The sequence below is a fragment of the Watersipora subatra genome, chromosome 9, assembly GCF_963576615.1.
Source record: "Watersipora subatra chromosome 9, tzWatSuba1.1, whole genome shotgun sequence".
Taxonomy (NCBI): Eukaryota; Metazoa; Bryozoa; class Gymnolaemata; order Cheilostomatida; family Watersiporidae; genus Watersipora; species Watersipora subatra.
Window position 1 is genome coordinate 29314155 of NC_088716.1, and position 11986 is coordinate 29326140.

General features: G+C 36.9%; 1 protein-coding gene across 1 annotated transcript in view; it reads left to right on the plus strand.

Annotated features, from left to right (window-relative positions):
• Window positions 1–11327, plus strand: part of LOC137403609 (centrosomal protein of 290 kDa-like) — a 73672-nt gene extending 62345 nt beyond the window's left edge. The window contains exons 45-49 of the mRNA XM_068089579.1: window positions 2719–2940; window positions 3473–3616; window positions 6828–6941; window positions 8422–8544; window positions 10910–11327. Of these exons, the coding sequence (XP_067945680.1) occupies window positions 2719–2940; window positions 3473–3616; window positions 6828–6941; window positions 8422–8544; window positions 10910–11044 (738 nt within the window). The 3' untranslated portion in view covers window positions 11045–11327. The remainder of the gene's footprint in view (window positions 1–2718; window positions 2941–3472; window positions 3617–6827; window positions 6942–8421; window positions 8545–10909) is intronic.
• Window positions 11328–11986: the final 659 nt, after the last annotated feature.

Below are 11986 nucleotides of genomic sequence, written 5' to 3' on the forward strand. Positions count from 1 at the left end.
TTCCTGAACAGTGGTCAGTGCTGACATTCTTTCCTGAACAGCGGTCAGCGCTGACATTTTTTGCTAAACAGTAGTCAGCGCCGACATTCTTTCCTGAACATTGGTCAGCGCTGAAATTTTTTGCTAAACAGTGGTCAGTGCCGACATTTTTTCCTGAACAGTGGTCAGTGCTGACATTCTTTCCTGAACAGTGATCAGCGCTGACATTCTTTCCTGAACAGTGGTCAGCGCTGAAATTTTTTGCTAAACAGTGGTCAGCACCGACATTCTTTCCTGAACAGTGGTCAGCGCTGACATTTTTTGCTAAACAGTGGTCAGCGCCGACATTCTTTCCTGAACAGTGGTCGGCGCTTACATTTTTTCCTGAACAGTGGTCAGCGCTGACATTCTTTGCTGAACAGTGGTCAGCGCTGACATTCTTTCCTGAACAGTGGTCAGCGCTGACATTCTTTGCTGAACAGTGGTCAGCACTGACATTCTTTGCTGAATAGTGGTCGGTGCTGACATTCTTTGCTGAAGGAGTCAGCGCTGACGTTCTTTGCTGAACAGTGGTCAGCGCTGAAATTCTTTGCTGGGCAGTGGTCAGCACTGACATTCTTTGCTGAATAGTGGTCGGTGCTGACATTCTTTGCTGAAGGAGTCAGCGCTGACGTTCTTTGCTGAACAGTGGTCAGCGCTGATATTCTTTGCTGAACAGTGGTCAGCGCTGACATCCTTTGCTGAACAGTGGTCAGTGCTGACATTCTTTGCTGGGCAGTGGTCAGCGCTGACATTCTTTGCTGAACAGTGGTCAGCGCTGACATTCTTTGCTGGGCAGTGGTCAGCGCTGACATTCTTTGCTGGGCAGTGGTCAGCACTGACATTCTTTGCTGAACAGTGGTCAGCGCTGACATTCTTTGCTGGGCAGTGGTCAGCACTGACTGTAATTAAAGATTTGCTGTCGCTTGCCGCTTTGTAATACTGTTCCTTTTTAGACATCAACTCTTATCAATCAGTGTATCAATATCATCAATATCAACTGATTAGTAACTGATGGAGTACCAACTGTCATTGATAACTAGCAGCGCATGCCTCTGACTAAATGTAACTGCAATGTTGAAATTAAAGCTTCATGATTTCCAAACATCACCAGATGATTCGATATTGCAAAAAGATCATTCGCGATATGTCGCAATATTATTATGTAAAAAACTTGTTAATTTTTGTTAATATTTGTTGTGTGTTTTAACATAAAATGGAAGGGTTTTGTGTTTGCGATAATCACAAACATTTATTTCATGACTGCCCATATGCATGGAATGCCATAGAATGAGCTTATTTTAAAACTAGAAAGCCCGTGCAGTTTATTTCTCGTATCGCTCATTCTGAAAGTTGTCAGGTGTAAGATGAATTGCTAATACACGATTATGTTGCTTATCTCTTTAAATGGTGACAGTTTTCAAATCGTTTACCTAAAAAGTTGCCACCAAACAATTTAATCGCCAGATTGTGAAGCTCTAGGTGGAAAACCTCCGGTAACAATTGCCACTGAGGATGTTGAATATGCTTGACAATACATCACAGTCACCTGACAACTTGTCTTTCTTTTTCTAACGGCACTAGACAATTGGGTCATGATCACAGAAACCATGGTTAAGTCGGGATTGTAAGATTTGGAGTTATCTACATTAGCAGAAAGAAAATTCCCACAGTTATTTTGCAAAAAAATTTTTGATTCTAGCTTATTTACAGCAGATTTTATGGTCAATAAACTAAATGCGCGTTTATCATTAGTGCGAAAACATAGTTCCGAGAAAACTGGTGTTAAAGTTTGAGAAACGAAAACCAATGCACAATTTTGTTTACATTTCAAAACGTCATAGCAACCAATATCAAGAGGTTGTGATATTCATCTAGATTTCTGTGTTTCTATTCAAAAAATTATGCTTAATTCAAAAATCTAAACAGATCTTAGCTGGTTGTCACAGGAATAGCTGTATATTTATAAGAAAATGTATTACTTAATTTTGTAGATATTTAAAACGGCTTGGCAGTACCGCGATATCGGGCACAATCAAATCATCAGCAAAATCTTTAAAAAAGTAACAACAATAACATATTGCACATTATCGGTCACTATATACTTTGATCTTGGAAATTCGAATAATTATTCTTATAATTAAATCTGATAATAATCCTATAAAATCGAATAATTATTCTTATGATTAAATAATGTAATAATCTTTTAAGAATTGTTAGAAAATTATCATCGTAATTCCCTTCACTTTTACTGCTATTGACATCAGTTGGAACACCAAAGTACTGATTATAAGTGTCCAAAATGTCAGAGTTATCTTTAAAATCGGCAAAAAAGAAACGATTATATTTATCAGACGCCATTTTTCAGTACTTCCTGTTTAGCTTAGCAACGGTTTTAAGAGGGTTTTTCCGAGGGTTGGAGACTTCTATTGGCTAAACTGGCTTCAGATTCAGAAAGATCACTCTTTGATTGGTCCAGATGCACAGTTACAAAAATCGTTACCAATATTATAAATTCAGTTGGTGCAACTTCAAAGTCGGATAACTCAACTTCGTGATTTGCGACTTAACCATGGTTTCTGTGACCGCGACACAATTATTGCTTGGTTTAGTAATTCCAAACATTTTATTATTATACCAACTACTATTTTTATGACAAAAGCTGGGGTAAAGAGTAAGTTTGATCTTGTCTTGTATTAGGAACAAGAATCGAGTGAAAAACTACAAGTTGCCCTCAACAGCGCTCGACTGACATCAGAACAGCGCGCCAAAACCATAGAACAGCTGAAAGCTGAGCTTGACAAAGCCATGGCGGTGGGCTCGTCAGATGCTGCCATTGATCAGAAAGCTTGGAAGGCAACAGCCATCACTCGCATGTCCGAAGAGAAAGTCGGAAGGCTAACAGCGGAAATGGAGACAAAGGTGAGAAGCTTGCCTGAGGTCAGCTGGTGTAATATTTACGCTTGGTTAGATCTCGCAAGTATTGTTTGACCAGCCGTGGCCTAGTCGTCTAGACTGCCTGCAAACAACTAGTTGAGGGTTCAATTCTCAAAACAGGCCACTGGTGGTGACAGGAATGACATTCAACCTAAAATTGATCTCTGCAACTGGGCATGTCTCCAGTCGGAGAGGTTCCTTTGCTACTGACTCAGACAAGTCCAGCCAACATAACAGAGCCTTGTTTGTGTAATAATTCTCTAAAAAGCACACACAGCCTCTGATTGCTGTAAGCTAAGCAGACATCATGCTTCCCTCGTCGAGAGATTACACAGATTATTTGATCAAACTGATCCTGGTTGGTTTCATCCAAAAGTTCTTTCTAACATTGTGGTTTACCGCCGTCAAAGTTCTTCACCGTAATTCTATGACAAGTTTTAATGTATTTTTTATCAGAGTAAATAGAAGATCCACATTCTGTGACAGAAACTCACTAGCACTCATAATATGCTTCTAGACCAAAGCTCTGGCCGATCTGAAAGTGTTGCTGAGGGACTCGGCTGTTAGAGAAAAGGAATTGATGAACAGCAAAGAAGAGTTGGAGCGAAAGATCTCCATTTTAGAGAGATTTCCACCAGGGTCTAAACTTACAGATTCTGAGGTAAGTGAAAAGGGGGGATTGTTTACTGCTCTTAAAACTGAAAATCGGTCAGTAACTGGGACTACTCTGACTTCACACTTGAAATTTAGATACATACTAGTAATAATAACACTGGTAATAAGACCAAACACATGCCTCGCGTTACGTACATACAGCTCTATCTATATTAGGGATGGTATTTGTTGTTTGAAAAGGTGTTATCGACTATTGTTGGAGTTGTCTCACTGATAGCGATAGTATCGAATTATCAATGAGCAGACGGAGTTCACCGATAGTTATCGCCTAACTTGGCAGCTGGTAAAACTATCGTATTATTGTGTCTGAAAAGATCGAGGATTGTGGGAAGGGATAGGAAAAGGTGTTCGAGTTATCAGAGCGTTAAGTTATCAGAGCATTGTGACAATTCCATGTATTTATTAGTAGATAAATGTACATATACAAACTATAAATAAATCAAGTGCATAGATGGCCTGTTGCAAATTAAAAGGCTTTTGTGTCAAGTTTTAAAAAAAATTCATCAGAAAGTATAGACTTTTCTATCACTTGAGATTGGTTTGTTGTTTTATGCGATGTGATTGCCAAGACGTTTTCAGATTAAAATTGGCAAAATTTGATCGCTGTTGAAATGCTTAGAAGAAAATACATCTTCTTTTGAGCGTTTTAACCAAGATCAAGTTTGTCGATTTTTCATTCAAAGGTTAGCTCACTTTTCCTTGCTTTCGGAGGGCCATCGGTAAGCGGACGTTTGGCAAAATTTTTAGGAGAAACATTTAGAAAAGTCGTTAACGAAAATATTTTGCCGATGATGGTAATAACGGCGTCTAGGAACTACTAAAAGTGGAGGTTTATCTCTATGGCATGGAATAAAGTGATATTCTAAAGTGATAACAACCGTCGCAGCAGCCGTTGGGCAAGAAACTGTTCGAGTTAACCAAGTTGAGGTCGGAGTTAACTAAGCAATTTATCATTGCATGGGAATGGACCAAACAAATCCGTTCGAGTTAACCGTGTCCGAGTTTGACTATATCTGCAAAACTATCGGGTTATATCATTTTTTATTATTCGATAACGATATATTAGTTTCGATGTTTCGATAGGCTAAAAAATGACAACATATTCATATCGAGAAGACAACTCGCAATCGACTATCGAGCTATCATGCAACCCTAATCTACATGTATATACACATACTGGTGTTACAGTTCTATCTATATACACATACTGGTGTTACAGCTCTATCTATATACACATACCGGTGTTACAGTTCTATCGATATACACATACCGGTGTTACAGTTCTATCTATATACACATACCGGTGTTACAGTTCTATCTATATACACATACCGGTGTTACAGCTCTATCTATATACACATACTGGTGTTACAGCTCTATCTATATACACATACCGGTGTTACAGCTCTATCTATATACACATACTGGTGTTACAGCTCTATCTATATACACATACTGGTGTTACAGCTCTATCTATATACACATACCGGTGTTACAGTTCTATCTATATACACATACTGGTGTTACAGCTCTATCTATATACACATACCGGTGTTACAGTTCTATCTATATACACATACTGGTGTTACAGCTCTATCTATATACACATACCGGTGTTACAGTTCTATCTATATACACATACCGGTGTTACAGCTCTATCTATATACACATACCGGTGTTACAGCTCTATCTATATACACATACTGGTGTTACAGCTCTATCTATATACACATACTGGTGTTACAGCTCTATCTATATACACATACCGGTGTTACAGCTCTATCTATATACACATACTGGTGTTACAGCTCTATCTATATACACATACTGGTGTTACAGCTCTATCTATATACACATACCGGTGTTACAGTTCTATCTATATACACATACTGGTGTTACAGCTCTATCTATATACACATACCGGTGTTACAGTTCTATCTATATACACATACCGGTGTTACAGCTCTTTTTATATACACATACCGGTGTTACAGCTCTATCTATATACACATACCGGTGTTACAGTTCTATCTATATACACATACCGGTGTTACAGCTCTATCTATATACACATACCGGTGTTACAGCTCTATCTATATACACATACCGGTGTTACAGTTCTATCTATATACACATACCGGTGTTACAGTTCTATCTATATACACATACCGGTGTTACAGTTCTATCTATATACACATACCGGTGTTACAGTTCTATCTATATACACATACTGGTGTTACAGTTCTATCTATATACACATACCGGTGTTACAGTTCTATCTATATACACATACCGGTGTTGCAGCTCTATCTATGTACACATACCGGTGTTACAGCTCTATCTATGTACACATACCGGTGTTACAGTTCTATCTATATACACATACTGGTGTTACAGTTCTATCTATGTACACATACCGGTGTTACAGCTCTATCTATATACACATACCGGTGTTACAGTTCTATCTATATACACATACCGGTGTTACAGTTCTATCTATATACACATACCGGTGTTACAGTTCTATCTATATACACATACTGGTGTTACAGTTCTATCTATATACACATACTGGTGTTACAGTTCTATCTATATACACATACCGGTGTTACAGTTCTATCTATATACACATACCGGTGTTACAGTTCTATCTATATACACATACTGGTGTTACAGTTCTATCTATATACACATACCGGTGTTACAGTTCTATCTATATACACATACCGGTGTTGCAGCTCTATCTATGTACACATACCGGTGTTACAGCTCTATCTATGTACACATACCGGTGTTACAGTTCTATCTATATACACATACTGGTGTTACAGCTCTATCTATATACACATACCGGTGTTACAGTTCTATCTATATACACATACCGGTGTTACAGCTCTATCTATATACACATACTGGTGTTACAGCTCTATCTATATACACATACCGGTGTTACAGTTCTATCTATATACACATACCGGTGTTGCAGCTCTATCTATGTACACATACCGGTGTTACAGCTCTATCTATGTACACATACCGGTGTTACAGTTCTATCTATATACACATACCGGTGTTACAGCTCTTTTTATATACACGTACTGGCCTTATTTTGGCTGTATTTCCTGCTAGAGTGAATATATTGTTCATATCCAGGTAGTTATGTTAGTTCCTTTTGACATATCTATTGTTTTTCCTAGGTGATGGCACAGTTACAGCAAATGAAACTACTAAATCACAGGCTAGAAGAAGAGAAGGCGGAGCTTCTCAATGATGTACGAAAGTTAAAAGGTCACTCAGTTGCTGGCAGCTTTGTAAGTCATTTTGCTAATATTAAACTGTGTACAGATATTATACAGATATTAAACTGTGTACAGATATTATACAGATATTATAGTGTGTACAGATATTATACAGATATTAAACTGTGTACAGATATTATACAAATATTATAGTGTGTACAGATATTATACAGATATTATAGTGTGTACAGCTGTATAGGTTAGTAGTCTATACGCTCCAATGGTTGAGTGATTGAAGTTCACGTTTCAGCTTATACATGGTGTAAATTCAGTGCATAAGTTATATGGTGCCACAATTCGCCAAAATACAATATATATATATATACTAGCTGTGCTACCCGGCGTTGCCCATGTTATAAAAAAGTCTGAACAGAAAATTGATTTGTATTTAACATATCACAACACTTACTATTCCAACTTTCAAACTACATATCATGAGAGAAGTCTTTTGTGCAGTTTAAATAAATTAAGAGAAAAATGAAAACAACTGTAAAGGTTTTAAAACTTTGTCAAACAACTGTAACTTTCAAGCTGTTAGCCTGGCACATTGCCAATGGAAAATTGCAGTAAGCTGCTAGGCCTCTAATGACGGTACTCCATGATATTGCGTCAGCATTGTTGTCCAGCTGCAGTTATTCTAATAATAGCTATAGCCGGAATGCAGACAGACATACGACATACACACAGACATACTTTGAGAAATATATATATAGATATAATATATTAATTGTAATTAATATATATATCATTAATGTGATTAATATATTTATTAGTATTATACATAATAATATATATAGTATTAACAATAACACTATGTATTAATATCTGTAGCATTTTAATGTATATTAGTATTTTATATTTATTATATGTATTAATATTATATATTAATTTATAGATATATATTAATATATATAGCATTATGATGTATATTAATATTTTTTATGTTTTCTATATTAATATTATATAATATTATATTGTATATTAGTTTATATATATTAATATTTATATATATATATTCAGGGTCATTAAAAGCAGGTGCAAAAGCATGTAAAAGAGAACTGTACACTGAAAACCTAAAAAATAATTAGTGGTGTATAGAATAATAGAAAAAAATATTAGGAGTAAAGTGAATTTTCAGTAAAAGCACTACAAATCTGTTTCGTGCAATGCACTCTTCAGGTGCGGATTGACTAAAAAAATACATACACTTAGACATATGTCTAAGTGTATGTATATTTGTATGTATGTATATATATAAGCGTATGTATATACCGTATATGCTATAATACAATGGTTATATTGTTAGTTATAATGGAGGGCTCGAATGGCGAATGGGCTTGTAGGTATATGTAGATTACGCATGTTACATCAAGTTCGTAATGATAACCAGTCAATATACTGCTTTCTAGCATGTGTATACTTAGTGGTACAGTCAATATGTGGCTTTCTAGCACATCCATAGTTGGTGGTACATGTACTACAATCCTTTTAGGATGAGGGTGTGACCGAGAAGGCAAGAAAATATGATTCGGCACTGAGAGACCAGGCGGTACTAAGTACTAGGCTACACACTGCTGAGCAGGAAATGGAGAAATGCAAGTCTGAGAATGCCAAGGTTAGACATGCTGGTCTTGAAGGCTTGCTTCAGCTGAACCTTAATTTGGCATATATATAGATGCCTGCCCTCCTGCCCCTCCTCCCCAGCTGGGGTGGAGGGGCAGGCCACACCAATCATTTTTTGCCTGCCCCATGTAGGTACCTATTTCATAACTCGGTGCACACGGTAACAAATGTGCTGTAAAAGCAGTCCTGAAGGCAAAGATCTAATGCAATTTTGATCTTTATTAATGTATTTAAAACAGTAGTATAAAAGTTCATCAGACAAATTAATGTTTGCTACATTTTGCAGTGAAAACTGGTTTTATATGCAACAGAACTTGAGTTATGAACTTCTTTTCGTCATGAGCACCATTTTGATAACTTGCTCTAGGCTTATTAAATGATATGCTCCAAATCTGCAACTTTATAAAATAAAATAATAGTCTATTGAATCTCTAAAATAAATATATAAACTTATGCGACGTGTGCAATCAATGTCTATCATAATTGTAGGAACCGAAATCAAACCATTTGAATAAACTTATTTCGTATCATTACGTCTATCAGTCTCCCAGTCTCACTCCTTCTCTGTGTTTCCAAGTTTATGTTTACTGTTTTTTAACTTAGCATCTTTTCCACGGCTAAACCAGTCAATATCAGCATCAAAATTAAATTTTTAGCTAAGTTCGTATATATTTTGACCATCTCAAATAGTTTTATAAACGAACTGTTATAAACTGGCACAGCTACGCATGAGTGCTAAGCACAGATAATAGCTCTATTGTAGTAGCACAGGCTATATAATGTGGACCAAAGCTGAAAATCAGTTGCTATAATGAAAACTTCTGAACTAGTTAAGGGATTTTAATAAGGTCTATATAATCCTAAATGTTTGGGTTTCATTTTGAGCACACGAGAGGACAACTCAAATTTTTACCCCAGCCTAGAACTTTTCTTCCCTAGATCACAATTTCTGGAAAGAACCCTGCTTTCGCTGCATTGAGCTATTTTAGGCACTTACAGTTGTATTGTGTTAGCAGAGATGTCATTTTCTACATGGAAATGCTATGTGTACTGTAGGTACATCAGTACTGTGTACAATGATGTAGGTGCTTTCAGATTTTATACACCTGCCCTGGAAGGATACGGAAGATAAATAATAGCAAGGTCTCTATTACTGAACTTATTGTTAGATATACTGCCATAGATATATGTACTTTGCTATCGCATATGTTGGGTTTTATGTTATTTGATATTACTATGTTATTACATACTCCGAATACAGCCATCAGTATATGTTTATAAGGAAAGCTGCCTATAAACCAGCCTATAATGCAATTGATTTTTCACAAAACAAGACTAGAAGCGATGCAGCTAAAGGTTTAAAATATTTGGTGTTGTCTTCCCATCATATAAAGGATCTTATAGAGACGGCTGAACAGTTCAAAACCTTTGGCTAAATATGTTGATCATCGGTATATTTTGTTGCATAGTTGACGGCTAAATGTTAGCTGCACATCCCTACAGCCTAAAGCCTGGTTTGCATATACAGAGTAAGCACCACTGGCAGGATCTCGTTGTGTATCGCCAGTCCAGTGTAGTTATCGGCAGTCAATGCAAGAGTTCAACGCTGTTCGACTTTTGCAAGGCGCCGCAAGCAAAACGTTCCCGAAATGTACGTCATGGATGAAGGTCAGCATTTTCGAAGCGGCATGACAAGAGTGCATTTTTATGCAATCATCAGCGATGCAACTTTATGTGAACATAGCTGTTGAGCCGAACACCCAAGGGTTTTGCTGCGCGATCAGGTGACCAGTGTCTCACAGCTGATATGGGAACCATGCTTTAGGTTCATAATAGCTATGCTTAGAGGTTAGAAAAAAAAAGATTGTATCACATGGGAATTGAACTCAGGCACTCGGCTAAGAAGCCAGGCGCGTTACCACCTGCTCTACTCAACCACCTTGCTGTGTTAGGAATAATTGTGCAGATATTTATTACCTGTGAATATCTATCATGGCGCACTCGTCTGCCAGGGTGATAGGAACAATAATAACGAGAATACTATCAATAAGAATCTGTGATATTCGACTCAGCTAGTTGGTAATGATCGTAGTTTATTAAATACAAAAGTATTAAACTGCTAGTTGCACCTTCTAATCCTACAAGTTGTTTCCCACCGCACTTGATTGATAAACTTTTGTATGAAGTAAGATATTCTTATCATCATTTCAATTTTGTCTTACTTTTGGGTATTGAAAACCTCCAATATGTTAGTTTGAACACGCCCTGTAAATCAATTGAGCACATTCATCTCAGACGTATCTTCATGACTGTCTGTTGTCGGCATCAGCTTGTCTGTAATTTGTACACTCTTGTAGCTGAAGAGAGAACTAGCCAATTTTGGGCCAGAGTTTTTTGAAGAGATCGAAGACCTTAAGTACAACTACCAGGAGTCAGAGATACAGAACGCTCAGCTCAAAGAGAAACTAAGAGGATTCGGAGCTTCTTTATGATGAGATCGTAAATCCTTGTGCTAATCGGAAATCAGTCAACAAATTTCAGGCCAATCATATTCAAGGCATTTAACAATTCGGCCAATCAGAAACTGACTTTCATTCGCTCCGCATTCCATCCTTTTATTTATGTTATATATGGTCGTAGTAAGTTATTTTAAAGATAGGTGACTGTCTATAGAAATTCTTCCTTGAGCTTGCTGTCTTACTTTGCAATGTTTTTAGTAAGTAGTTATAATGTGCTCTCTCTTATTTTTAGTACCTCAGGCTAAAGCCTAAGTACCGCGTGCTTGTTTTTAATGTTCTTTTTTATACTGAATTATTCTATCTAAATATTGAAATATAAGAGATTATAACTGCATATGGACATGTTCCAGTAACAACCTGCAGCATGTAATGAGTTACTGTTGGCATACACAACAGCTTGAGTCAAAGGTCTTACTTGAATCACAAGGAAGTACATGCAGGTACATGTACTTCTTATTAAGTATGTGTAGGTAAACAAGCTGACCATTGAGGCCTTGGTCCCTAGGTCACCAAAAGAACATTGAATTACATAACTATGTCTATGTGTGACTTGATTAGACCCATCTCTCTCTCTCTCTCTTGCAGTCTGTCGAGGTGGCTGAGATCTGTTTGAACCACAAACTACTTCAAGCATAAAATAACCACAAGTCATTTTCATAAACAAGTTTCTTCTTTTACTGACAATTTATTGAAGCCATCAACTTTGTGAAGTAGGCCTACTCCTTTAAATTATTGAGTGTTAAAATGGCAATTATTTTTTCATGTTGAAAGCAATTAATTTTTAGCAGACAATGCGTCAAGCGCTACAACTAAATACCGGTTTATCTACCGCTACTTTTTGAACTTTGACCCTTGAGTCTTCATAGAGGAAGGCTAAGGACTCACCACATCGAGGGATTTTCATATTTTTAAACT